This window comes from Camelus dromedarius, chromosome 18 (genome assembly GCF_036321535.1).
Source record: "Camelus dromedarius isolate mCamDro1 chromosome 18, mCamDro1.pat, whole genome shotgun sequence".
NCBI lineage: Eukaryota > Metazoa > Chordata > Mammalia > Artiodactyla > Camelidae > Camelus > Camelus dromedarius.
This window is the reverse complement of record NC_087453.1, coordinates 27,653,018-27,680,324: the sequence shown is the minus strand read 5'-3', so window position 1 is coordinate 27,680,324 and position 27,307 is coordinate 27,653,018. Positions and strand designations below refer to the sequence as shown.

At 41.2% G+C, this 27,307-nt stretch overlaps 1 protein-coding gene across 7 annotated transcripts in view; it reads right to left on the bottom strand.

Moving 5' to 3' along the window:
• Nucleotides 1–27,307, bottom strand: part of PLCB1 (phospholipase C beta 1) — a 662,592-nt gene that overhangs the window by 443,690 nt on the left and 191,595 nt on the right. For all 7 annotated transcript variants that reach the window (XM_064475872.1, XM_031434233.2, XM_031434231.2 and 4 more), the window contains exon 3: nucleotides 926–994. In XM_064475872.1, the coding sequence (XP_064331942.1) occupies nucleotides 926–994 (69 nt within the window). The remainder of the gene's footprint in view (nucleotides 1–925; nucleotides 995–27,307) is intronic.

Below are 27,307 nucleotides of genomic sequence, written 5' to 3'. Positions count from 1 at the left end.
TCTGAAGAATAATCAGGCCAGGTGACTTCTTTCTTCCTGTATCTCCACAGTAACAGATCATTTCTGATATCAAAGAAAGTGTTTTGACTTTTAAGGAATAAACAGAAGTTGCAGGTAGATATGCAAATAGAAAATCTAGTTTTATATCAATTATGGAAGGAGGCTCCTGTACTTCCTTATTTGCCAATAGTTTCTCTGTGCTACCAAAAAAGTCTTTAAAGTACTAAATACAATGAAGCATAGTTTCCAACTATGATGGCAAGCCAACACATCTTGCTACTATATGCTACCAAGTGTTCTAAATTTTAAAAATGTATGTGTGTACTTTATTCAACCTTTTAAAATGATCTTCAAAAACTAATTAGACTTCAAACACTGCTTTGAATATTTCTTTGGTAAGTTCTTCCAACCCAAGCGAATTGACAGTCCACGTAACTGAACCCAAAGCTAGCTGGTGTTCCCTGGGAACATTTGCAGAAAGAAGATTTGACACCCTCTGGCTTCATGGATGGAATGATTCCAATCCCAAAGCATTTGAACTAAAGGATCTTGTTTATCTAAAAGGTTAGTCCATGTATGCTTACGAGGCTTAAGGAATTTTTCAAATACTATCAAGCACATTTTAACTATTTAAAATTACCGAGTAACGTTGGCATTGTTATTTTTTTTATCAAACAAAAAAATAAGCTTAGAGGGCATGAAGCAAACCCTGTGTCCAACTGCCTTTATATTTGTTCATTATTTCCATCTTTTAACAAAACAGAAGTGTTTGGGGTATACCGGTTTCTGGAAGGACTGGCTGTTTCATTGTGTTTTACAACATCTATAACAGAGAAATTTTTTAACTGGGGCAACTAATTGAGACCATGGCACAGCTCAGTAATCAAGGCAGCATCTGGTGTGTGCACAATGCCCCACTTCCTACCTTGGGAGCCTTGGCGTGTTTCCCACATCTGGCATCTTTGACAAGGCTGAGGTCTAACAGCTCCGTCTCCTGGAAGGCAAACATGCGAAACCGTTAAGCATCCACACAGATCTCTTCTCTTTGCTTTCCATCATTGACATCCCTTGAAAAAAAATACTATTATCTTGAGACTTGCCTGAAGAAACTGCTCTGTGGTTGGGATAATTTTTCTTTTACATGCACTGCTTAACAATTGAGTTGAAATGGAAACAAAAAGATAGCTAACAGCTAATTCTCAGTTTAATGTTTTATAATATATATAAAACATTTTGAAAGTATAGCATGTGTGGTTTGGGACCCCAGTCTATCCTACAGACCATTCCTAAGTCAGGATGAATCAGGCCTTCCTGTTTCCGTGTTGAAAAATAATCCTGAGAGTCACTCTGAGTGTAGGCGAGGATATGTGAGGGGGGTGGGGCTTAGGGGGGAAAGGGGAAGAAGACACTTCTGTCAGCTCACAGCACAGTCAGCTCACTTGGCCCAGGTAAAGAGATGCATCTGCCTCCCCTAATCCTACCCCTAGACTTTTACATACATACCTTATGCCTTAATCTTTTCATTTATTCATGATATATTATTGAATGCCTATAACAGGCAGGTTCCTCTAGGGTACCAGACACATATGGCAGCTTCTCTGGATGAACTTGCTAGCAAACAGGAGAGTGAAGAAATGTTCATAAGACAAAGGAGAGTGTGTTCATGCCAGTTGTAAAGTTAGCTACAGATGACTGGATAAAGAAGTCATAGTATACACACACACACACACACACACACACACACACACACACACACATATACACTGGAATATTACTCAGCCATAAAAAAGAATAACATAACGCCACCTACAGCAACATGGATGGGCCTGGAGATTGTCCTATTAAGTGAAGTAAGCCAGAAAGAGAAAGAAAAAGACCATATGATAACACTTCTATGTGGAATCTAAAAAGAAAAACAAAAAAGGACACAAATGATCTTATTTACAAAACAGAGACAGACTCACAGACATAGAAAACAAACTTATGGTTACCAGGTGGGTGGAGGGATAAATTGGGAGTTTGGGATTTGTGGATACTAACTACTATATATAAAATAGATAAACAACAAAGTCCTACTGTACAGCACAAGGAACTATATTCAATACCTTCTAATAGCCTATAATGAAAAAGAACATGAAAAGAAATGTGTGTGTGTATATATGTATGTGTGTGCATATATATGTATAAACAAATCACTATGCTGTACACAAGAAATTAACACAACATTGTAAGTCAACTATACTTCAATTAAAAAAAAAGTTAACTGCTATGGGGGATCAACAGAGAAAAGATAATTTTTCCCCTAGAGGTTCAGAAAAGAGTCCGTGGAGGAGTCATGGTGCACGGGTAAGAGACGTACGGGAGTAGGGGGTTCACCCAGCTGGAGGACACAACATGAGCAAATCTTAAGACAAGAAAGGACCAGAGGTTTGGGCAGAAGCTTGAGGTAGTCATGGTCCTTACTAAGATGCTCGGAGCAGGAGAACAGTGCATGGGCGGCAGGTGTGGAGGAGAAGGGGGATAAGGACACAGCCTGCAATGAGGGAGGGCGCAGAGAAGGCACAGTGGCTGTAGGGAAGGGGGTTCACATGGGCATGGGAAATACTCAGAATTCCATCGCTGGGGCACACAACATATGAAGAAAAGTCACACAGGATGACACCAGAAAGAAATTTGGGTGACAGAATGGAAACCCTGAGAAATCCGGGTAAGGACATAGAGCCACGAAGTTTGTGACATGCATGTCACCAAATTACACAGTGGACCCTATCACCAGCCAGATGGGACTGTGGTGCAATGAGTCGAGTCATCTTAAAGCGACTCCAGCCATCCAGCCTGCTTTCTAGAGCCAGGTTATTCTTTTTTATGGATGCAGGCACCTGAGCCTCTTCTCCCAGCAGGAGGCACTGCATCCCAGTTCAGCCGCTCCCCGACCTTCTGGGCAGGAGTGGCTGTAGTTTCTCACAGGCCCCAACATCTGCAAGGACTAGCACCCAGGGTTCCCAAAAAATTCCTTCAAACTCCAAATCTTTGGTGAAAAATGGTCTGATGATTTTCCTGAGCCGAAGGTTGATCTCATGATTGCAGGACGGTCAGGGTCACAGAGGAGATGAAGTCTCTCCAATGGGCTGCAAATCACCCAGCAGGTCTGACCGGAAACTGGGCCCCGCACCTCTCTATGGGCCAAAGGGAGGACAGAAAACAGTACCTTCTCTTCCGTTGTTCCCCCTGGCCCCAAAAGTTTGCTTTCCCTCTTTTTAGTAAATTCCTTAGCCCATCCCCTATTGTATGTGATTCTGAGGAAATCTTCCCAAACCCTGGGATGTGCTGGGCAGCAGGCCAGCAAGGACCTTGCGGAACAGAGTGACTGGTAGCACGGTTCCCCGAAGGTCACACCACCCACGACATTGAAGGTCACCTTGTGAGGGTATCAACTGCTGGACTCAAGGTGTCACTTGGGCAAATGCATACAAAGAGCCAGAGGCGAGGAGGTGGAGAATCTGGACCAGGTTTCTTCATCTCCATGGCAATGGCAGCCAAAATGGTTCTTGGAAGAGGAGAAACAGGAAGACAAGCAAGCTTGAAGAAGCTTAGTCTAGAAGACCAGAACCGAGCAGAGCGCTGAGAGACAGGAGGCCAAATGAAGGCAGAGATTTTAGGAATAAAGGTGAGAGTGATGATTCAGAGGTAGAATTAACTACAGAGAAGAGAGGAGGCACAAACAGCTTTGTCTTCCTTGCTGGGACCTAGAAATTCAGGCAAAACGATAGTGCATTTTGGAGATGCTGGCTGGGGGGTTTATTCGAGTGGAAATGCCAGTCATTAATTCACTCGAGCATTATTTATTGAATGCCGCAAGGTGTCAGGTACAGGCTAGGTACTGAGGAATGATACCGAAAAATACAAAGAGAAGCTCACACACAAAGCCAATCACCACACTCGCTGGGAGACAATTCAAAGTGCACTGCAGACGTGGGCTGCAAAGGGCTATGGCACCTCTGTAGCCAAGACACAAGGATGAGAGGGAGTTTGCCAGCCTTATACTTCCGTGTGTTTGGAGGGGAGGGTTCCAGGGAGAGGAAACAGCAGATGCAAATGCCCAGAGGCAGGAGGTGTCTGCAGAAAACACATCACTCTGGACACACAGCAGAAGTGCATGGAGAACTTTCAGTCACTTGCCGACTTAATAGTGGTTACTTGCAGATCCTCTTTATAACTATTCATGAAACACTGACACTTATGTTTGATGTACTTTTCCATAAATGTTGCATGACGTTTCATGTAGATGTAGAACAAAAAAATCACACATCCGCACACATTACACTTACCTAATTTTATAACAACATTTTCTATTCAAGGTAATCCCTCCCCCAGTTGAATAAACAATAGACTTAAACTTTACTTACTTGTTTTTACACACACAGCCAGAATTGAGCTCACAAAGAACTAGACCCCAGCAGGCATCACATACAGACTCTAACATTACAGATAATGAACGCGGTTTTCCACTTTCAGCTCAAGAGGAAACGTTCATTTCCCAAATCGCAGAGGGACAGTTAATGCCACCTGCCCTAGGGATGCACCCTCCTAACACGGCAACTGAGAAGCCTCTCTCGAGCGCGTGTAAAATCGTGCGTGCAGGAAAACCGCCGCAGGGCACCATGGACGGGGGTAATGTGGCATGGGCAAGAGCCAGGTGGAAATCTGCCCATGGACTCATTTGGCTGGAAAGCCATGACTAAAACAGCATCTCCCACTTCTATTAACAAGCAACAGCCCCCTCTTTGGGATTTAACTACATCTTAATTTCTCTTCCACTAAAAAGAAAATGAGGAACCCAATGCACAGGACCACAGAAATGGTACTTGTGTCATTAAAACTTTTTCTAGGTTAATTTTCTTGTGTTAATAGTTTTAACAACCCACTTTCACGATTAGAAAACAGTGAAATGGTCCTTTTCTCAGTTCATTTAAGACCCACTGTTTTCCAGGTTTATGGAAGTCACTATTCCTTTACTCTTTTCCTTCAGAGATGGAGGCCACGTGATTTTTAAGAAGAAAACCTGGGTTTGGGTAAGGGCTTGAAAATTAACTAGTCATATGTTCGAATCATTTGAGCATCAGTTTTATCATCTGTGAGAAGGGTCTGATAATACCTTCTATACCAGCGCTTCTCAAAGCCTGCATTAGAGTCACCTAGAACACTCGTTAAGGCACCATTTGGCTGAGCACCACCCGTCAGAGTCTCTGGTTGAGCAGAACTGGGACAAGCCTGAGAATCTGCATCCCTAACAAGCTCTCAGGTGACACTGCTGCTGCTGGTCCATGGACCGTCCTCTGAAAAGCACTGAGATATACTGATTCATAGGGTTGCTCTTATCAGGCTTTTTAGGCAAACGTGCATTGATACACTACATATAGGTTAGATTATGTTGTATGAAGAATTTAAAACTGTCATTTCTTTATAAATAAAAATGTTATGCCTACTGAATGCAAAAGGCTGCCTGATGGTGAACAGTCTAGGCTCACATTTGATTTATTGAAGAAAAAATATTGAATGATAAATGCCATTAACTCCTATTCTAATGTGTCCTTAGCATTAAATTTTACTCTGCAGAATAAATGCCTCTGTTCAGAAATTCAAGCAATCATTGAAACAGTTTTAGTTTTGCTGAAAATGCTACAACCTATAACCTCTGTGTTATACTTTATAACATTAGAGATGTTTAGAAAAGCAAAACAAGGAAACGTGTTCTCTCTTGCCTCTAAGCCCAACCAACAATGCAAAGGGGACTGGGGTGCCCAAGGCCTGTGGACTCCTGGGACCAGTAACAGAAGAATGAGCTACCAGACCCCTTTTACTCCCAAGGCTCACAATGGCCACTGGAAGCACAGAGACCACATTTTCCTAGGACCCCCGATATATCCACTGAAGGGTTGGCACCTCTCCCTACATGAGAATGGACAAAAGTGAATTAACGGTAATCAAGGATTTATTTTTGATACTTTGAGTGGAGAGAAAACTGAGTGAGACAGGCAAGCCAAAGGAAGACCAAATTGTCTCTGATGTTTACTATTCAGCAGAAAGATTGCAATCCGTCAGCCACCGACACACTGTGCAGCAGATGAGCCATGAAATGCACTGCAAACTCAGGAAAGAATACAATTTAAAACTCAACCCTCTTCCAGAATACCAATTTCTGTGCATTGTCACCAAATTCCATTAGTCACCCCATATAACAGCGTACTTCAAGTTCCCACAATGTATAATCAGAGCAGCAATTATGGTCATCAACATTACCCAGGGACGATATTAATGGCTGGGTGCAGGGGGTGATTAGGTATACCTCCCCACGGGGTATATTCATTAAGTTGTTCAACCCTGACTTACCAAAAGCAGAAGACATTAATATGTTTTATTGATTGCCAAACATCCCGAAAATGTCCAGTGTTTAAATAAAACAACTTCAGAGTCATTCAATGAAGCGTTTTAATTTGAAGAGAAGCAGATAAAGCAGACATAACTCTTTGTTCCTTAACTTTATTCCACTTCTGAGGGAGTGAAAATCTGTTTAGTCTACCTCTCAAAAAAAAAAAAAAATCCCTGCCACTCTCTGTCACCTAGTCTCTTATTTTCTTTGTCCTTCAACTCGATTTTTGTCTTTTTTTTCCCTAGAGTCTGCAATGGAGCCTCGGTGGAGGAAACAGCCCTGGAAATGAGGTGCCCAGGTCATCATTACCACGCACACCTGAGAAAAAAGAAAAATGATACATCTCGATGCCTTTACTTACAAAATCCTAGTTTTAATATAGCGCAAGTCTCACAGAACTAGAAGGCAGAACCCTTAGGGTATCTTTTGGAATTATCACTTGTAATCTATGCATTATTAAACCAATTACTACAGATGCCTGTGCTTCAAATCATCATCTGTCAAACAGAGACGCCAATGCCAGCAATACCTTCCGCAGTGAGCTGCTGTTAAGTCAACTGAGACAGTAAACTGAGATCTCCACTTAGCAAGCAAAGAATACTGCATACATATAAACTCTTATGCTTGCAATATTTCTCATTCCAAGTGAAGGGGAAAGATCCCAGTATAAAAGCCACAAATAGGTAATAGGTAAAGCATCTAGAAGAAAAGCACAGAATGCAAACACACAAAAAGTGATCGGAAATCTAGCACTCTAGAGATATTTCATAAAACCTTGAGACCACAACAAGAGAGACAACTTCTAGAGGAAACTGATTTAACTTTTAGTGTCACAGTTAAATGCAAAATAAAATGAATATTTGAAATGGAGGAAAAACAATGAGCTAGTTCATGTGTTATGAGTTGTAAGTATCTACATAGTTTTGAGCCAATAAAAAAAACTGAAGAATTATTGTAATGAGATAAAAGGTCCCTATCACTAAAGGAGGCAAAGACCAGTAATATAATTAATACTAACAATAGCAATAGTAATCATAAAGTAGCAATAATCATTCATCATAATTAACAATAGAGAACCAACTATCTGCCAGCGATGTGCCAAGAGTTAATTTGTTCGTGTTATCTCACTAGTCTTGCAGCTCCACTGTAACAGGGGTATTACATTCCTCCATTTTGCGGATGAGAAGACTAATGGAGACTTTAAATGACAACTGTTGGTCAGTTACACGACTGCATCACAAATCTCAACTTTTTGCCTGCCTAAGCAAACCTAAACATCCATCGACAGAAGAATGGATAAAGAAGATGTGATATATTATATATATAATAGAATGAAACTCAGTCAAATAAAAAAGAATGAAATAATGCCACCTGTAGCAACATGGATGAACTCAGAGATGATCATATTAAGTGAAGTCAGTCAGACAAAGACAAATATTGTATATCACTTATATGTGGAATCTAAAAAAAATACAAACAAACTTATTTACAAACCAGAAATAGACTCACAGACATAGAAAACAAACTCTGGTTACCAAAGTGGAAAGGGGTGGGGGAAGGGATAAATTAAGAGTTTGGGATTAACATATACACAGTACTGTCTGTAAAATAGATAAACAACTAGGTCCTACTGCATAGCACAGGGAACTATATTCAATATCTTGTAATAAACTGTAATGGAAAAGAATCTGAAAAAGAATATATATATGTATGTGTGTAATTGAATCACTTTGCTGTACACATGAAACTAACACAACATTGTAAATCAACTATACTTCAATTAAAAATTAATAAATAAATAGAAAACCACCAAAAAATAAAATTCTGGAGACAAAAAAATAGATCTGATTACATGGGCAAATATATTTATAAAGGCAACATTCATAAAAAGAAGATAGGTGGAGAGAAACCCACCTAACCAAGACTCTTCTGAAATAAAAAGTTGCTTTCTGAATAGTTTGTCCTGAAGTATTTAAAACCATTAACTTTACATAAGGAGAATTCTCCAGCTCCAAATAAAGTTGCAGCTTAAAAAAAGATGTTGAAAAAGTTGAAAAGTTTGCCTACCTAAGCAAAATTTCAAGCTAGGCACCATGACTTCTGTCCCTGACATCCACACCTTTGCGCAATCCCCTCCCGTTGAGTGGGGTCAGGACCTGCAAATTGCTACTGACCAACGGGATATGGCAAGTGTGATGGGCTATTCCTCCCACAGTTATGTTCCCTCATACAGCAAATGTGAAGGGATATTGCAGGTGTAATTACAGTCCCTAAACAGATGACGTAAATTTAACTAAAAGAGAGAAATCATGGGTGGCCTCTGTCTTCAGAGACAGCACGCACTCTGTCTATGGAGTGTGTACCTACTTTTACTTTAACTTGAGCACCCAACCCCCAACCTCGTGGTCTTTCTCTTGCCTTTTGAAACAGCCTACACTCTTATGAAGTTTGTATCTCTTTAAATAAATCTATCTTTACTCAAAAAAAAAAAAAAAAAGAGAGAGAGGAATCATGGGTGTGTCTTTCAAAAGAGATTTAGCAGTGAGAGACTCAAAGCAGCAGAGATGTTAACCCGCTGGCTATGTTGGGTATTTTGTCTGAAAGGGGAAGTCCTCTAAGAGCTAAGGGACACGGTCCCCTGGGGACAAAGAACTGAATTGTGGCAACAACGCGAATGAGCTTAGAAGAGGACTTCAGCTCCGGATGAGAACACAGCCCAGCAGATACTTTAGTACATCTTGTGAGACCTTTAGCAGGTGAGACCCTGATCCACTTGAAACTGAGAGATAATAAATATGTGCTATTTTAAGCTCCAAAGTTTGTGTAATTTTTTTATGCAGCAATAGATACCTAATACACTACCCCCACTGTTTCCACATTCTAAAGCATTTAATTAAAATGTAAATGAACTTACATACCTTGGCACTCTCTCCAGCTAAAAAAAAATGACTACACACTTTTTAAAATATGTCCAACAGGAAACAATTACTCTAGTGGAACCAAAGACTTTTGAAACTGGAGGGGACTGCAGATGCGGAAACTGAGTCCCAGAGATAAACTGTATCAATTGCACAAAATCACTGACAGTGAGTCCAGGCTAAGAAAAGAATCCATATTCCACCCCCTGACCTATTTTCTTTACTAAAGAGTTATTTTTCAGTATTGATAAAATAGCAGGAATATTAACTGAGTAACACAAATACAAAAAGAACCCGTCTTTGTTCATGCACAAGAAAAAATACGATGATAAACAGAATGCAACACTAGTTTCAAGAGGATGGGAGGCAAAATAAGGCACTGTGAAGTCTACTGGCAAATATCTAGTTCATTTTTTCTTTGGAGATAACCAGATCGTTTAGCTCCTGGTTATGCAATGGCCAAATTTCCCCCTTCTTCAGCTCCCTGAAAACATTTTTATATATTCATCTAATAATAAAAAGCTTAAGTTGAAAAGTTAATGCAGCTGAACATCAAATGATATCCATGGCACCAAAGCTTTTAAAACATAAAATTAATCAAACTTAAATTTTAACAGCATATATGTTTAAACTTGACGCATGCATAACTTCACTCATCTTAGACTGTGGGAAGAAAAGGTCTAGAGCATATTATATCAGGAAATGCCTTTTAGCCGTTTTTTTAAAATGTTGAATGAAAAACTGGGGAAGTTTAAAAGGATAGTAACTAGGTTTATTTTAAATTTATTTGGTTATTATTAAAAACTGAGGAGCAAGGCTCTATAATCAACATGGTAAATATATATATATTTATTCTCTCTATATATATTCTAAAGATAAAATTAGGAATATAATGGAAGTTTATGACCAACATGTCTTATTCTCTTAGTTTGTATTTATTAACAGACGTCTCGTGGAGAGATCCGTGGCATTTTTATAGACAAATAATGATAGTGCAACTGTTAGAGACTCAGAGTGTTTTTAATTGTTATTACGGTGATAAAGATTGCATTGTCACAATTTTCTATTATGCGTGTGCTCAGCCAAAGCCCTGATTTCAGGCTAATCAGATTAACTAGAAGCGGCATCTATCACTTTGTGAATAGTTTCATAAATGCTGAAAACTATCTGTGGATATTGTGAGTGAGCATAAAATCCAATCTCCATAAAAAGGTCTCTTGAAAAGAAATATGAAACTAATACAGATTAACCGGGCAAACAAGCTGTTTCCACTCGAAAAGTCCAGGTAATTTAAACGTAGCCAAATTTTCCCCTTAAATCATCTGAAATGTTGTTCACTTATTTCTCTGTGGCTGGACAGCCAGCCAGGTGTTTCTATCTGGGAGTGCAAGCCGCTTCTAGTCTCTTCATCTTACCTCGCTACAATGGTTGAGCACACCACTTATCTGCTTCTATGACTTACATGCTCTCATTTCCCTAGACCAGTAATTTTCAAAACGTGGTCCCCAGACCCATAGGATCAGCATCAGCGTCACCTTGGAATATGTGAAAATGCAAATGCTCAGGTCCCACCCCAGACCTACAGAATCAGAACCATCACGGTAGGACCCAGCAACTTGCATTTGAATTAAACGTTGGTGTGATTCAGATACCATCTGAAGTTTGAGAGCCTCTGTCCTAGATACTAAATGGAGACAACAGCTATATTAAATATTATGGAGAAGGCTATTCACCAGGGGTAGGACTGGTTGCAGGACACTCTGCAGGACACTGGACAAGCTGCCTAGACCCCTCTAAAAAATAATTGCATAGGAGTCTTAAATGCAATGAGAGAACTGATAATAAGACTACTTGAAAAAAGTCTTCTTCAGACTACTGTGTTTATTTTTATTTATTTTTTTGGGGGGGAAGGTAATTTGGTTAATTTACTTATTTATTTTTATCCTTTATTTATTTGATGGAGGTGCTGGGGATTGAAGCCATGACCTCCTGCATGCTAAGCGTGTCCTCTACCACTGAGCTACACCCTCCTAGACTACTGGGTTTGTCAGTAGCATCCATATCACTATAGATTAAAGCAGTGATTTCCTCACTGTCGCCCTAGAACTTGGACAAAGCCCAGGAGAGGTTCTAAAGATGCGTGGCTTATTTCCAGATGTTGTGATTCAACCCGGTGCATGAGACACCTGGGCTGGCAACAAATGTATTCCCTTTTCTTTTGACTTACACAATCATGGCGTGTCTGGTGACTCCCCAATTTTCTGAAGTCTACAAAAACGGCATTTATCCCTGCCTTTCCTGGTAGCCACTTTGTAATATCAACCCAGAGAGTTTCATGTTTCTCCTTCAGTTATTCACGCCAACACATTATCACAAATGTTTCTGCCCAAAGATTTGCATTTATCCTGCCATGCCTCTCCCTGTGTTCTGGCAACCACAAGATTTTTTTTTTTTTAAATTTAAGAAATTTTTTTACTGCTTCATCAAGGACATTCTAAGGCTTTTTTTAAATCTGTAATTCATGGAACTTAACACACTCTTGAACAACCAATGGATCAAAAAAGAAATCAAAAGGGAAGATCAAAAATATCTTGAAACAAACAAAAATGGAAACACAATATACCAGAATTAGGGGATGGTGGAAAAGCACCAATTCCAGGATTTTGATGACCTTTTAATTTCACATGACATCCTGAATATGCAAGGAGTTTAGCTTTTAAAATGAGATATTTGAATTTGACAAGTATGCAATAACATGTCTTTTTTTTTTTTTTTCAAAGAGGACTGGTTTCTTAAGATCACTTTCTGTTTTCCAATAACAGAAGGAATCCAACTAAGCTTCTTCCTGTGCTGATCTGTAGGGACAAGGACTGGACATGTCTGATGGGGAGTATCAGGCTTAACAAATTGTCCCTAGAAGAAGACTTACTCACTGAGTCAATGAACAACTCATTCCCCAAGGTCCTGCCTGTGTGCTGTAAATTCACCAGAAGTAAACTCCTTTTGATCAACTTCAACACCAATGCAAGGACACATAATAAAGCCAGGTGTTCACGTTAAGAACTTTATACAATTGAAAAAGTTCACTAAATCCAGGGTCAATTCCCAGTTACCAGGAAATTTTAATAAAGCTGTTGCAGCAAACTCTGTTGATGTCCACCCGGATCCTTTCTGGTCCCCTTTACTGGCTGGACACCACTCCCCAGTGTCTGCATGCTTCCCTCCTAAACCCTGGGTTGGCTTCTTCCCCTTCACCATCCTGTTTCCCCAACTCTCCCACTCTTGTCTCCTGGAAACCCTGGCTCTATAAATCTCTTACATACAGCCATTTGTAATGGGTCTGTTTGGAGACCATGATCCAAGACAGCTCTCATTTGCAAATGAGCAACTTAGAAAATAATGTTAAAAGCATTCTGAGTCACATACATACAATTTTTTGAATCACGTTTTTATATTTATTATTGTCTTCGGCCTTTGGTATATTGCTGTATTTTTTGGAATCCCTAAATTTTCTTGGAAAGCAATCTTAGTCATCATGATATACTTACTCAATGAGCCTTCTTTGAGACAGTGAATTCTCAGTCACTGTACACTGTATGTTATCTTTTATCATCCTTCATCAGGTTTTAAAATATTTTGACCATTTCCTGGGAAATAGACTTATGAGCATAGATCATCTAATCCAAAGTGCAAATAGGTATCTGAGAAAAAAACTCTGAGAAGCATCAGCTTACCTAAGACTCAAATCAGTTCATTTTGTCATATTCAGAGCTACAAAGAAATAAGAAATATGTTCATATTCACTATATTTTAGGTGATTTTCTTTTTGGTAAAGATTTATTCCAAATATCGTATGGTAGCACTTCCAAGTGGAATCTAAAAAAAAATGATACAAATTTTATTTACAAACCAAAAATAGACTCATGGACACAGAAAACAACTATGGATACCAAATAGGAAAGGGCTGGGGAGGGATACGTTAGGAGTTTGGGATTAACAGATACACACTACTATGTATAAAATAGATAAACAACAAGGACCTACTGTATAGCACAGGGAACTATATCCAATTTCTTGTAATAACATATAATGGAAAAGAAACTAAAAAAATATGTATGGATGGATATGGATAACTGAATGGCTTTGCTGTACACCTGAAACTAACATTGTAAATCAACTACAGTTCAAAAAAAAAATACAGTAAAAAACTTTATCCCATTTTCAACCATCAATTCTGGCTTCCCTTCTTTTAAAAAATATATTCCCAAAGAGAAGTTAATTCCAAACTTGCTTTATTCCAAAGATAAATAAAAATAATTCATTTCATAATTTCATCACAACTTTACTTAACACATGAATAAAGATGACTTTTAGAAAATGTATATAAATCATATCCGTTTTCTAGGCATTTTCACAAACACGACGAATGCAGCATTACTACCTCTCTGTGAATGGCGAGGGGCTAAGTGAGAAGCAAACACAGTCAGACCTGGGACTGTCCTTGAGTGGGATGAGGACAGATGTGGAAGATGTGTGGGAAGACTGTGAGATGGAAGAATTGCAGCTCTTGAGGGGAAAACCCTGTAGGAAGAGGGAAAAGAAAAAACCTGGTAACCATGAAGGGATCAAACAAGGATAAAGTTCAAGAACAAGTCGAGTGACTACATAAAGGTTATCCAGCAGGAATCTTGGGATAACTCAGAGATGGCACATATTTAGAAGACAGAAATGGAATTGGGACATAGGTTTTATAGGAATAAGACTTCAGTAGCTAATGTGGAAAGAACGAATTTTTTTTTAATGAACTCTCTATAAGTTCATTAACACTGAAATTTTTTAAAGAGGGGGTGCAGAATTTTAAGTTACCAGAGTAAGATGTGGAGAGAATTGGGAGGTGGGGAGTGAGCTACTTGTCAAGAGGGAGCTTGAGTGAATGATCTTGTTGGGATTTGCCGGCTTGGAGCCAAGAAGGGAAGGATGGAGTGACACACCTCCATGCTCCATCCACATCTGCACTCCACAGCATTAAGAAAGGAAATCATATTGCATAAAAATTTTTTTACAAGACCTTATGTCTACTGCAATTACAGCTTCAGAACAGCAGACAGAAACAAGATAGAAGGATGCCTAATAGAAGATACTGTCTTTCTTCCAGCACATCCTTATCTTGACCTTCATGAGACATTCACAGGGCGCTCCACGTCTGCTAGCTCTGTGAGATAACGGCACGAGAGGACAAGGAAAGCAGATATGCTGGGGTCAGCTCACAGGCTGGGAGGAGAAACACAAAGACTGTGAATGGGGAAAGAGGCAGTGGGGTCGCAGGGCTGCTTCCCTGTCTCTTCCCTCATGGGATCTTCTTGCTTCTTGATGACAATGGCAGTTGTGCCCAGACCATCCCCTGAAAACTCACTCTAAGGGCACTGAGAGGAGCTCCTTGGGTCTCCGTAAATGCTTGGTCATGAACTTCACCTTCTCACAGCAGAAGAACACTGAAAACACACTTAACAGAAGGGTGCCAAGAAAGACAACCGCAAAAACCAGTCCTTGGATAACTTTTCTGAAATATTAAATTGGATGCTAAAATAAGGAATGATTGTGAGTAAAATTGCTCTGTCATTGGCAGAATGCAGGGCAGAATGTCTTCATATCCTCTCCTTCCTTCAAGTCCAGACACACTCATTGTTACTGGTCCCCTTGTAAATATAATTGAGAAAAAAATAATTGTATTAAATTTTTTCATCAAGGGCAGAATAGTCAGAAGAAATAGTCATTAGCTTCGTTGGCCACTGGAATATTACCTTCTTCGTGTATGAATTACCTCCTTGTTCCAGGCCATCTCCTTGAAGAATTACATTATTGATCAACATCTTTGCTCACCTTTTGATGTGAGTTCTATACACTGATTCCAGGCAGGCTCCATACTTTTAAAAAGAGACCCACTGTAACTTTTGTTCTTTGATTCCATAAGTTTTCCATGTTTGTGTAAACTACTTTATTCTCCAGAGTCTAGAACAATTCAATTTCATAATCTCCTATAAAGCCTAAATTTTGACCAGGGTCAATTTTCTAAATAAGTAACTCATGAATCCTTCACGTAAGCACTGAACACCCAGAAAAAAGACCACTTTTTTTCATTCTTGTGCAATATTATTTCTTCTTGCTTAGATGAAAGTAAACCTTAAAAATAAATCTTCCTCAGAATTACTTCCCCTATATTAATAAGAAAGTAAATACCCAGAAGCAAAATTCTTCAGTCTACACAGTTCAGACCTCGGACTTGTGTTTAGTGAAAATATTTCACCTCGCTTGTTTTGTAAAGTTTTCACAATTTTCTTATTATTTTGCTTAAGATCTGAGCAACTTACTCCTTGTGTACCTTGGCCTCATGATTCCTTTCACCGTAATAACCAATGTGCCCCTTTTAGGCCCCATCAGAAAAGAATTTATCATGTTTCACAACCAGGGTTATTTGGGGTTTCAATTTTAAGTCAGATGAGTCACATTTGCTCTATGTGGGTCAGACAAAATTAAGTACAGAAGTATCCATGTACTGAAATTGGTACCGTTCTGCCTTACAAGGATGGAATTAAATTAACTTGAGTCTTAAGCACTGTATGTCTTTTCAGCATTATTATTATTATTTTTAGTATAAAGCAAGGACACATCAAATAGTCCAACCTTCAAGAAACTGCATAGATTTGGTACCTTTATCCTGACATCTTTTGGTCTTACTTGATAGAAAGATCACTGGTTCTCAAAGTATGGCCCCTGGACCAACAGCATTAGCATGACTTAGGAACTTGTTAGAACAACAAATTCCTGGGCCGCATCCCAGATCTACTGAACTGGAAACTCTGGGAGTAGGATCCAGGAATCTGTGTTATAATAAATCCTCGAGGTGATTCTGAGATACCCTCAAGTTTGAGAACCGTCGGCACGGACACACATACATGGGTAACAAATAGCAAGTCTATTTTTAAAGAAGAAAAATACAACATGAAGAGGTCCTTTGTTATAATAAAATATCATTTAATGCTGAGACTGTAACTAGTGATTTTCTTAATGTTATTTTGGTAATAAGTAAGAACTGTCATCTTTACCATATTGAATTTTTCCATCCATGAGCATGGAATATCTCCCAATTTATTTAGATCTCCTTTGACTTTATTTATCAGTGTTTTGTAATTTTTCACGTCCAGGATCCTTGACACTGTTAGACTTAACCTTAAGTATTTCAATTTTTAGTAAGATTATAAAAGATATTTTTTTTAAGTTCCAAATTCCAATTGTTCATTGCTGGAATGCAGAAAAGCAATTGACTTCTTATATATTAACTTTGTATCCTGCCATCTTGCTGGACTCACTCATTATAACCAGATGGAGTTTTTTCATGGCTTCTTTGGGGTTTCCTACATCAAATATCATGGTGAGTAAAGGCAATTTTGTTTCTTTATTTCATTTGTTTCTTTTTAATTTCCTGATTCTCTTCCTCCTCAACGGGGCCATATTCAGTACTTTTTCCACAGCCCACTCCAACACCGCATTTCTTCTCAGAGTGTTGACCCTCCACTGGGTCCAATCAAACCTCCCTGTCACATTTCTCTATCTTACTGAGCTCCTCTCACTTCACCTTTGCAAAAGCCCAGACCTTCCAATTTCCATTAGAAATGCTGCCAACAGCAACCAGTGTCCCGCTGTCCTTCTCTCCTTTCCAGACACAGTCACCACACTGCAATCACCCACTCATCTCTGTGACCACAGAACTGCAACTTGCAATGGAAACAGTATGGATTCTTCATAGAAAGACTTCAGACACCAATGGCACAGTTCTCCTGAAAATGCCACAGTGGAACCATGTGGTCTGTCATGCCAGCCTTGCATCCCATCCACACCAGCTGCAAGAAGTGAGCACTCACGGAAGGTCCTTTCACCAGAATTTTGACTGCAAATATGTCACATTAAGATAACAACCTAAAATTCTTCCCTTTTGTTGACAACATATTCACTGCAGACCATTTCCCCTTCTTGTCACCTGTCTGATCTTTCCTTCTAATCTTCAAAACTTAGTTCTCTGCCAAAACTCCCTGGTCTCTTTCAGCGTCTGTCACCTGTTTCCTCCAAACTGCTAAGGATTTTATAACCTGGGCTAATCTACTCTTTGCTCCACTGGTCCTATTGGATTGAACTGTTACACAGTGGGATGCTTTATATCGCTGCTGTTGTGTGTGTGTGCGTGTGTGTGTGTGCGGTTTTTCACTTTAAAGAAAGTCTCTTGAAGGCCAAAATTCCCCTTCATACTTCTTTTCAATCCATATACAATCAAATACACTGAATTGATGAATATCCACTTTTAAGCAAAGATATATTGCCCTAGTTTGAGTATCAACTGGGGACATAATGTAAATTTCTAAATATAAATTAAATGTCTTTGAATCCTACTTACAATCATACTGAATGTGTCACAGCTAAGTTTATATCCAGCTATAAGTAAAAAAGGAAACAGCCAAGATATGAGTAGCTTAGTCAGGATGGAGACGTATTTCTCTCTCAGATAAGAAGATGCCCAAGAGGTAGGAGTCCAGGCTTGGTCAGGCTGCACCACAAGGTTGCCAGGGTCCCAGCTTTTTCTGATCTGACAATTTCTCAATCCTCAACATGCAACATCTACCTGAGGGTAGAGATGGCTGCTCAAAGGCAGTGCATATTGGCAACATTTCATCCTACAGCCAAGATGGAAGATTGAAAACAGCACACACTCTTCCTTCTAAGAAAATGTCCCAGAAGTCTCACAGGCTTCTGTTTATACTTCTTGGCCAGAATTTAGTCTCACAGGCATGCCTAGCTGCAAGGGATGCTGAGAAGCATAAAGGGAGAATGGATGTTAGGTCAGTTGCTAGAGGACCTCCTCTATCCAGAGGAAGGACATTTGTTTCTGCATATGTGCATAACAGCACAACATGTGTGCTCAACAGTAATGAGGTAAGCATGTGTCAAAGACAATGGAGTCACTGTAGGAATAACCCCCTCTTTCTTCAGGATTGCCCTATGACCTTCTCCAGGATGTCATCCCTCAGTCATGACTGCAAACAACTCTTTTTCAACAGAAACTTGCCATGTGCCTATAACCACAGGTCCCCCCAAAACACTCCCCATCTTTTTCTCCTGTGGAATGATTTACCATCTTACCCCTGGCTTCATAAGGAGCTGGAACTTTTTTGTCTTCTTACTACTTGAAACTAAAGCAAACTTGAGATTTCATTGATCTTGCTTCACAGAATTAAATCGAAATTTAACTTTCAAAATGCATCACCCTTACGTTTTAAGGTCTAAGTCAGTCCTTTGTAATAGTAACACTGTAACTAGCTCTAAAAGAAATGGTAGGTATAACAATATTTTGATGAACTGCTCCACTGATATTTTTTGACCCTTCCAACTCCCCTAATGTAGCCACATCCTTAACTACAGCAAATAAACTAAGTACCTCTGTCCATTACATACCTAGCGCTACCCAACTAATGGAAATTTCCATGCAAACCAATCCAAGGAAATGAAAAAAGAAAGCGCACATGAAGTGTACTTCAGCCACATCATCTAGCTGCCATCAGATTCTTCCTTCACTCCCACTCCAGCCTCCTGGCTGGGGTCTCAGTCTTGCTCATCCAAGCTCATGACCATGGTTTCTTCCCTGGGCAGCAAGCATAATTAGAATAAGGCACCTACTCTTTGAAAGCTTCATTGCAACAAATTATGTGATAGGCATCTCAGGACCATGGACTGTGTGCCTTTGCCCGCCATACACGCTAGAATTTTAATTACACAAAAGTACTTGCTCTGACATTCTTGCCATTTATTTCATAAATGGCCGAATCCAGAGGTAAAACATATCTGTTTCTCTTAATCAGCATATTCTTAATCCTTTCCTGTTGATCGCTTTACACAGGAACCCTTTCGGAGTGGCTTTGCTGCTTAACATCAAAGCTGAGGCTGTCCAGGGAGCCCGGGCTATTTACTTCCATAGTTTCTATATTTAGCTCTTGGCTTTGTTTACATTCATCTCTCCTCCACCCCACAAACACTTTAAAATCCCCTTTTCTCTCACAATTCTATATCCTCCATCTCTCTCTCTGGCTAGCCATCTTACTACCAGGCTGTGCGTTTTCTTTTTGAGTTGCCTCCCAGATGATTCCTGTCTTTGCTCTTTGATTTCTCTCTGGAGAGGAAGGAAGTTGCCTTTGGAAGTGAAGACGTGATCCAAGGACACAACTCCCACTGCCGCTGTCACTTTGGGAGAAGAACACGTTCCAAAGGCAAGTGTCAAATGCAATCTGAGCTCCTGGGACACAGGAATGTTTTCACCCCCAAAACAGTGGATATATTTAATGGCTCATTTAAAAAGTGAACATTAGTTTCATTCATTTTAAAGCAGGTTAACCTCCTACACTGTTGGTGAGAATGTATTTTGGTGCAGCTGCTATGGAAAATGGTATGGAGATTCCTCAAAAGACTAAAAACAGACTTACTATATGATCCAGCAATCTTACTCTTGGGCATATATATGGAAAAGATAAAAACTCTAATTCGAAAAGATACATGCACCCCAGTGTTCATAGCAGCACTATTTACAATAGCCAAGACATGGAAGCAACCTAAATGTCCATTAACAGATGACTGGATAAAGAAGCTGTGGTATATTTATACAATGGAATACTACTCAGCCATAGAAAAGAATAAATTAATGCCATTTTCAGCAACATGGATGGACCTGGAGATTGTCATTCTAAGTGAAGTAAGCCAGAAAGAGGAAGAAATCTTGCTAGCAAAATACCATATGATATCACTTATATATGGAATCTAAAATAAAAAAAGATAGATGAACTTATTTGCAAAACAGAAACAGATTTAGACGTAGAGAACAAACTTGTGGTTACTAGGTGGGAGAGGGGGGTGGGAGGGGATAAACTAGGAGTTTGAGATTTGCAGATACTAACTGATATATATAAAATAAACAAGCATTATGCTGTATACCAGAAATGGACACAACATTGTAAATTGACTATATATAATATACATACACACACACACACACACACACACACACACACACACACACATATACATACATATATTTATACACACACAAAATAAATCAGATTAAGATTTCGGGGACAAAATGTGTCTTGTCACTCCCTTGATGAATGTAACAATATAATACAAAATTAAGGAAGGAGGTGTTTAATAGTTCAAATAGTAACTAATGATTACTTTGAGAAAAGGCACAATGTAGGCTGTGTAAACCAAAAAGAAGAGAACATTAGGAAACATTATAAATTAAATCTTCATTATACTAAGGGACTCGCTGTGATGCAGAGCTCTTGCATTTAATTCTCATCACTGAGCAAAGTACAAGGTCAACATAACATTCGTAAAATGTCAAAATCATAGTAATTAATTATTCAAGCCTGGAAGCTCAGATTGGCTTAATTATCTTTATCATGTGTACGCTTCTATCAGGGGTAACTGTGAAGGACTGTGTTGCAAGAGGCAGATAAAAACTGAAAGAGAACATGGAAGGGTGAAATTTCTCAGCAGGAAAAGGTTAAAATTAGTGCAGACAGGCCTATTATTTGGGGGTCACATTGCGAATGGTTTGACCGTCTCCATCTTCATAATGTCAGGCAGTTATATTCAGTAAGTTATTTTCTTTTAAAAGATGTTACAGGATGGGGGGCGTACAGCTCTGTGGTATAGTGCATGCCTAGCATGCATGAGGTCCTGGGTTCAATCCCCAGTACCTCCACTAAAAAAAAAATAAGTAAATAAACCTAATTACCTCATGTCCCGCCACCCCAGGACAAAAATAAATAAATAAATAAATAAAAGAAGAAGAAAGAAAGAGACAGAGGAGAAGAGAGAATGGAGAGTCTTAGACTAGGAAACAAGACACACGGTTTATGGCCATAGTTCTGCTGGTAACTCATGCTGTGATCATCGACTTCCCTCACTGTACATTCAAATAAAATAATTTTTAAAAAAAGATGTTACAGGAGAAGGGACATTATTAAACCTCTCTGAAAACTCTGTATCCTGCCACAATCTGATGTAGAACACGAGCATCCCTGACGCCCACACTTCACACCAGGGCCATTTTTAACCTCTTTGCATTCTTCAAAGTAGAACCCATCTCATCTTGGTCATTTTGGATGCTTGAGGACGTCTTCATCGTAAACGTTTGGTGAAAATTTGGAGGGAAGAGAAAGGGCAATACCATAAAAAAAAAAAAAAAAAAAAAAAAAAAAACCAGTCTTTGCTTCGTAGAATACCCCTACTCTCCTGTGTTCTTGGAACAGTTGTAGGCAAAGGCTTGGCTTCTGCCCAGCTCACTTTGGGTTCTCAATAGCCCAGCGGTTCTCCAAAGGGAGGAGTTCTGCTCCCACTGCTCTCCCCTCTAAGTCTCCTGGGCATTTAGCACAGTCTGGAGACCCTGAGTTGCCACTCCAGTGGGTGTTACTGGCATTTGTGCATAGAGGACATGGGTGCTGCTGAACATCCTTTAATGCCCAGAAGGCCACCACCTGTCACAGCAGAGGGATGGGTACACTGACCCCAAATTAGGGCTGGTCAGGACACTGACATTATCTGCTACTCCAGGCATCCAAATTCACTTTCCTAAGGAGGGAAGTCGCTGCTCATTAATTATGTGCATAATTTTAAAAAACTATCATAAAACATCAAACAGGATGAATTTTTAGCTCCCTTTCATGTGTAAGAACATTCTGCCGGATTCACCAAGAATGTCAAAGTCCTAAACCCGTGGTCCGATCCCTGACGTGAGCAACGTATACTATCACTCAAGGGTACCGATGGGTGACAACACAGAAGAACATAAAGAGTAATTAAAAAAAAAAAAAAAAGAGTAAAAGGAACTCAAGTTTCAAACTGCAATTCATTCCAAATCCTTCCAATGCATCTATGTCAATGCATGAAAAAACCCAGAACAAACAGCCGGCTTTTCCCCTTTTCCTCCTAAGATGAAGCAAAGAGCTGAAGGAAGAGTGGGCTTGGACAGTTTTGATGCCTTTTTTATTTTTTCACTTTTTGAAAACTCTAAAAATATGGAGAGTGAGTATACAGTGTACAAAGTATACTGAAAGACAAATGTGAGTTTGGTGAGAGCCGTTTTCCGCTTTCAATCGCCTTAGGTCTTACGAAAAGAAAGCAGGGATCGTTAAGGCGCAGAAATTCCTTTGGGGATGCCAAGTCGGCATCAGCCCTGCCCACTTCTACAAACCCCACATCCGGCTCCCCGTCGGTCTGCCTGGACGTTCAAACATTTGCCTGCAGCAAATACCTCCTCCCTCCCTCACACACATTCCTGTGAAAACCAGACAAAAGGAAAACCGAGTGGAGTTAGAGGCTATTTATTGCCTTTTAGGGACAAACCACCTGATTTTCATTGGGGCTTAGCAAGATGAGTGTATGGTCTGAGCAGGCTTGCGTGTGTGGGCTTCAGACCAGGTTGGAGTGGGAACTAGGGCAGAAACCACTGCAGGAGATGTTCTGGGGAGAGGGAATTAAGTGAGGAAGCAGAGACAGGGAGGCATCGGTTTGTGACTTCCCCAGGGGATGCTCAGTTGTGGTACCACCGCACCAGGAGCTGAAGCCAGAGATGAAGATGCAGGCCAACAGGGGCTCAAATGCTCTCAGAAGCCTGGAAGAACTTGGCCATGAAATGGTAACATGGTAAAACGAGGTCAGTTTCACAGACAAAGCCAGAGCATCAGGCAATAAGGAAACCAAATTTTAGCTCAGACTCCATAAATAAAGTGACTGTTTCCACCCAAGGGAGAGGAATACTGTGTTCCCTTTTGTACTTGTGTGCAAAGAAGAACTTGGAGTAAGGACAGGGTGCCCAGTTGGCACCAACTGCGAGACCAAACAAACCCATGAAATCCGTCTCTCGGGTTGGTTAGTAATGCTGGAAGCCAGCATCTGGCATGTATCCTGGAGACCAGTCAAGCCTCTTGATGGACCACACTTGGAGTATTTACAGATTCAAAGACAAAGAATCAGGACCAAGAGCCCCACAACAAAACAGCGCAGCAGCAGCAACCAATACGCCTTGCATCCAGCAGCCTGGAAAAGAAATGGCCTGGGTCTCACAGGAGAAAATTAGCGAAACCACAGCAGAGCAGAGAGTGGTTTGGGTCAGCAGAGGTGGGGGAAGCGTCTCTTGCGGATGTTGGTCAGTTTCTTAAGACACTGGACGTGGGTTGATGTCTGTGATATAATCTGATGAGTCTGTCCTTGGTCTTGTGTCTTAATTATGGACCACTAAAAAGTTTGCATACATCACTCTCTGGTGTATGTTGACTCATTCTCAACAAATGCTTCTGTCGTCTGCTAAGTCCCTGAAATCAAGAATTGCTTACAGAGCTGATAAATACAGACATGAGCACTGGGCGGACTGGAGCTCACGGTCACCAGGAAATAACCAGAGAGGCAGGCCTCCGCCAAAGTTCTGTCTTAGGGAAGCTTACTTCCAGCCGTGTGTTACACCATGAGGAAGAGTCTAGGCATGTATTAGATGGTCCCCCTTAGAATCGATCATTAGCAGTTTTATAAACAAGGTGAGGAAGTGTACAGAATTATCGTTTTCTGAAATTCAAGGCCAATTCTGGTCGTAGGGAATTAATAAAGGAATAAGAGGGAGCGGACAGACAGGTCAGGGCTGGTATAATAATCTAGGACAGTGGTTCTCACGGAGTGGGTTGCGGGCTGTGAGGCAGCTGGAGATGCAGACCCCCAGGCCCTACCCTTCACCTGCCGAGTCACCATCTGTGTGTGATCTGGAGCCCAGGCTCTTGGAAGGTATATTAGAGTTTGCAAACTGGACCAGGAGGTGAATAAGGTCCTAAAAGAGGGAGAGGCAGTGTGTGTGGGGAGGGGGTGCAGACTGGAGGGATGTTTCGGGGGGTGGTAATGAACAGCTCCGACATTTCACTTGTAACCCAGTCATATAAAACCACTGCTCAGATACTCACGTGGACGGGGTTTACTGGCCTCTTGGGCTTTGAGGGTCCCCAGGGTGCACTAGAGCTGAACAGCAGAGATGTTGCGTCCTGTGGGGTCCACATCAGCCTTTCTAATTATCCTCTTTGCCCCAAATGCAAACATGTCTGGCGGGGGGGTGGGGGGGAACATACAAATTCAATAACAGTTTCTGGTTTCTTTTGAGGAAGCCTCAGGCAGGAAATGTGGGCGCCATAAAGGAGCCGCCCAAGAGGCAGAGACGGGATTTGCTGGGATCAGGTTAGACCCAGTTCAAGGTTTCCGGGCAGCTGGCTCTGGCTCAGGGCTAGGCAGGCTTGCCAGCCACAGATCCTCAGTTTCCAGGAGCATATGGACACTGGAGGGAGCATGCTGCGGCTTCGTGTCGAGAAGGCAAAGTTCAGCCAGGGAGCCGGAAAACCCAACAGGTGGGAAACACCTGCTGTCTCCAACCGCAAAACGTGTTGCAGCCTGCCGTGCCGTGCCAGGAACCCAAGGCCTTGGCTTTAATGATTAAGGGGAGAGTCAAAAGGAAGAAAGTACAGTCCAACTCACCTTGCTTACTTTGTTTTTACTGGGAACTAGTTCCAGTTCAGCCCAGATTACTGATTATTAACAAGTAAACGAACATATGCCTTGTTATTTATAAACTGTAAGTTTCAGAAATTTACACGCTTACTCTGAGACTTATTATACAAGACCCAGGATGCACTCCTTTATCACGTACAGAATCCCTGCCACACTCAATGCAAAATGAGATGAACAGTTTCCACTGTATCTGATCTATTATGTTTTGAGTCATCACCAAGACAAATCTTGAAATTCTCAGCCCTCGAGAGGAAACACAAAATGTTAGTTCTCCCCAGTGGGGGTCACTGGCAATGTTCTATTGCACCCCTCCCACCTCTCAGTGTACCCTCAGAAGCACAAGGAAGCAGCAGAATCCAGTGGTTTTCGCCTCAGTGTTTTTTTTTTTTTCAATCACAGATCCTGGAGTCAGAGTGTCCAGGTCTGAATGCTTGCTCTGATACCTACAGTTACTCACACCAACGGAGACTTATCGAGCATCTCTGTATCTCACTTTCCATGTATATAAAATGAAGACAACAATTCCTACTTCACAGGGTTATCAGTGAATATTAAATGAACTACTGAACGCAAGTTGCTAAGTGCAGTAACTAGCACTAGCAGGTCGCCACAAATGTCAGCTTTCATTGTTGCCAAATGTGCGATCTGACAGATACAAACTGTCCTGTGAAATGTTCACATGCAGATCAGTAAAGGAGCGTGTCAGGTATGGATAAGTGCTGTGTTGTGGGTTTTTTTTTTTTTTTTTAAGGAAAAGGTAGAAAGTGAGGCAAAGGGGTAAAGGGAGCTGCTTTGGTTAGGACAGTCCAGGACTAAGGCGGTCTCTGCAAGGAGGTTAAATCCATGAGAAGTGGCATCCTTGTGGCGATCTGGGAGGAGAGAATTCAGGAGGAAAACACAGCAAGGATGATGCCCCACAACTACAAGGAGAGAGAATTTCACAGAAGGAGGAGGTCCCCCAGCCACGTCCCCATGTCCCACGTCAAGGGACGCTAAGGGATGCTAAACAGATGACAACATGCTGGACAAGGGTGACTGTGAAAAGACCTTTTTCAGCCGTGAGTGGAGGTGAGAATAGAAGGGGAGCAGGTAGAGGCTGAGTGATGGGCTCTCTAAGAGTTCTGCGGCGAGCCGCCAAACCAGGTGATTTCAGGTTGGTGGAAAGGAAGGACCAACCAGAGAGAGGGGGGAAGGGGAGCGAAGGTGTGAAGTAGAGAAGCACCTGATGTGTGTTCAGGGGGAGGGACCACGGGGGATGGGGGCAAGGAGGGAGGTCCACGTGCAGGCTTGCGATACCCAAGCCTGACGCTGGAGCAGGAGGCATCAGGGAGCGGGTGTGGGAGCCGGACCAGCCACGGGCCTCCTGCCTGAGCACTGCGAGATGGAGAGCTTGCGGAAAGGTGAGCAGCTGTCAGATGAGAGAGTTTAAGATAAAAGCAATGAGTGCTCTGTTCCCAGGACTCACCGAGTCCCCTCTGCTGGAATAAGAAAGACGCCTTTGACATCCTCGTGCTCACAGGGCCATTGGAAACATAGAGTAATTATTGCGTTCAGGTGCTCAAACATGCTCACAATTTTTAAAGGGGAGACACTCTTCACATCAAGGCTGGAGTGCACCAATGTAATAAAATCCTCAAAAATGCAAGTGGCAGCTCTGTAGTTAGCATATGATCCTTAAAATTGAGTCCTCTTCCTGGGAAATATGGACTAGGAAACCCAAAGTGCCCCAGACCAAGCTGGCAGGAACTTTAAAGTCTGGTTCCTGATTCATCCTAACTTCTCAGAGTGAATCTCTGGCTGAGCCTTGGAAAAGGACCGAAGTTGGATGGGAATTCTCAGGGCAGTTCCAAACAGGGCCTTTTAGTAGAATGATCAATTAAGGAGACCCAGGGGAGGGGAGAGGCATCATGTAAGAAGTACAGCAGGAGGGGTCGTGCAGGGGTCAGCATGGTCAGCGTTTCCTGAGCAGATGCTGTGAGTCCCAGGGCCCACTCTCTGTGGGTGTTCACGGCTGCATTCACTTTTAAACACTCGGCACTCTCATCCCCATTTCACAGATGGGGAAACAGAGGCACTGAGGTGTTCCATGACTTGCCCAAAGTCACACACTTCTTAAGTGAGAGAACCCCGACTCAGAGGCTTCAGTGATAAGAGGGCCAAATCGAGTTAATCACCATAAAAGAAGGTCCGAGAGTTTTGTGAAGCCAGGTGAATGCAGTGTGGGTGTGGAAAGAGGAGCCACAGAACGAGGTCAGGGCACAGGTGGGCTGAAAGCCAGGCCCGGAATTAATTCTGTAACACAGCCAATTCGCCGGTGGTG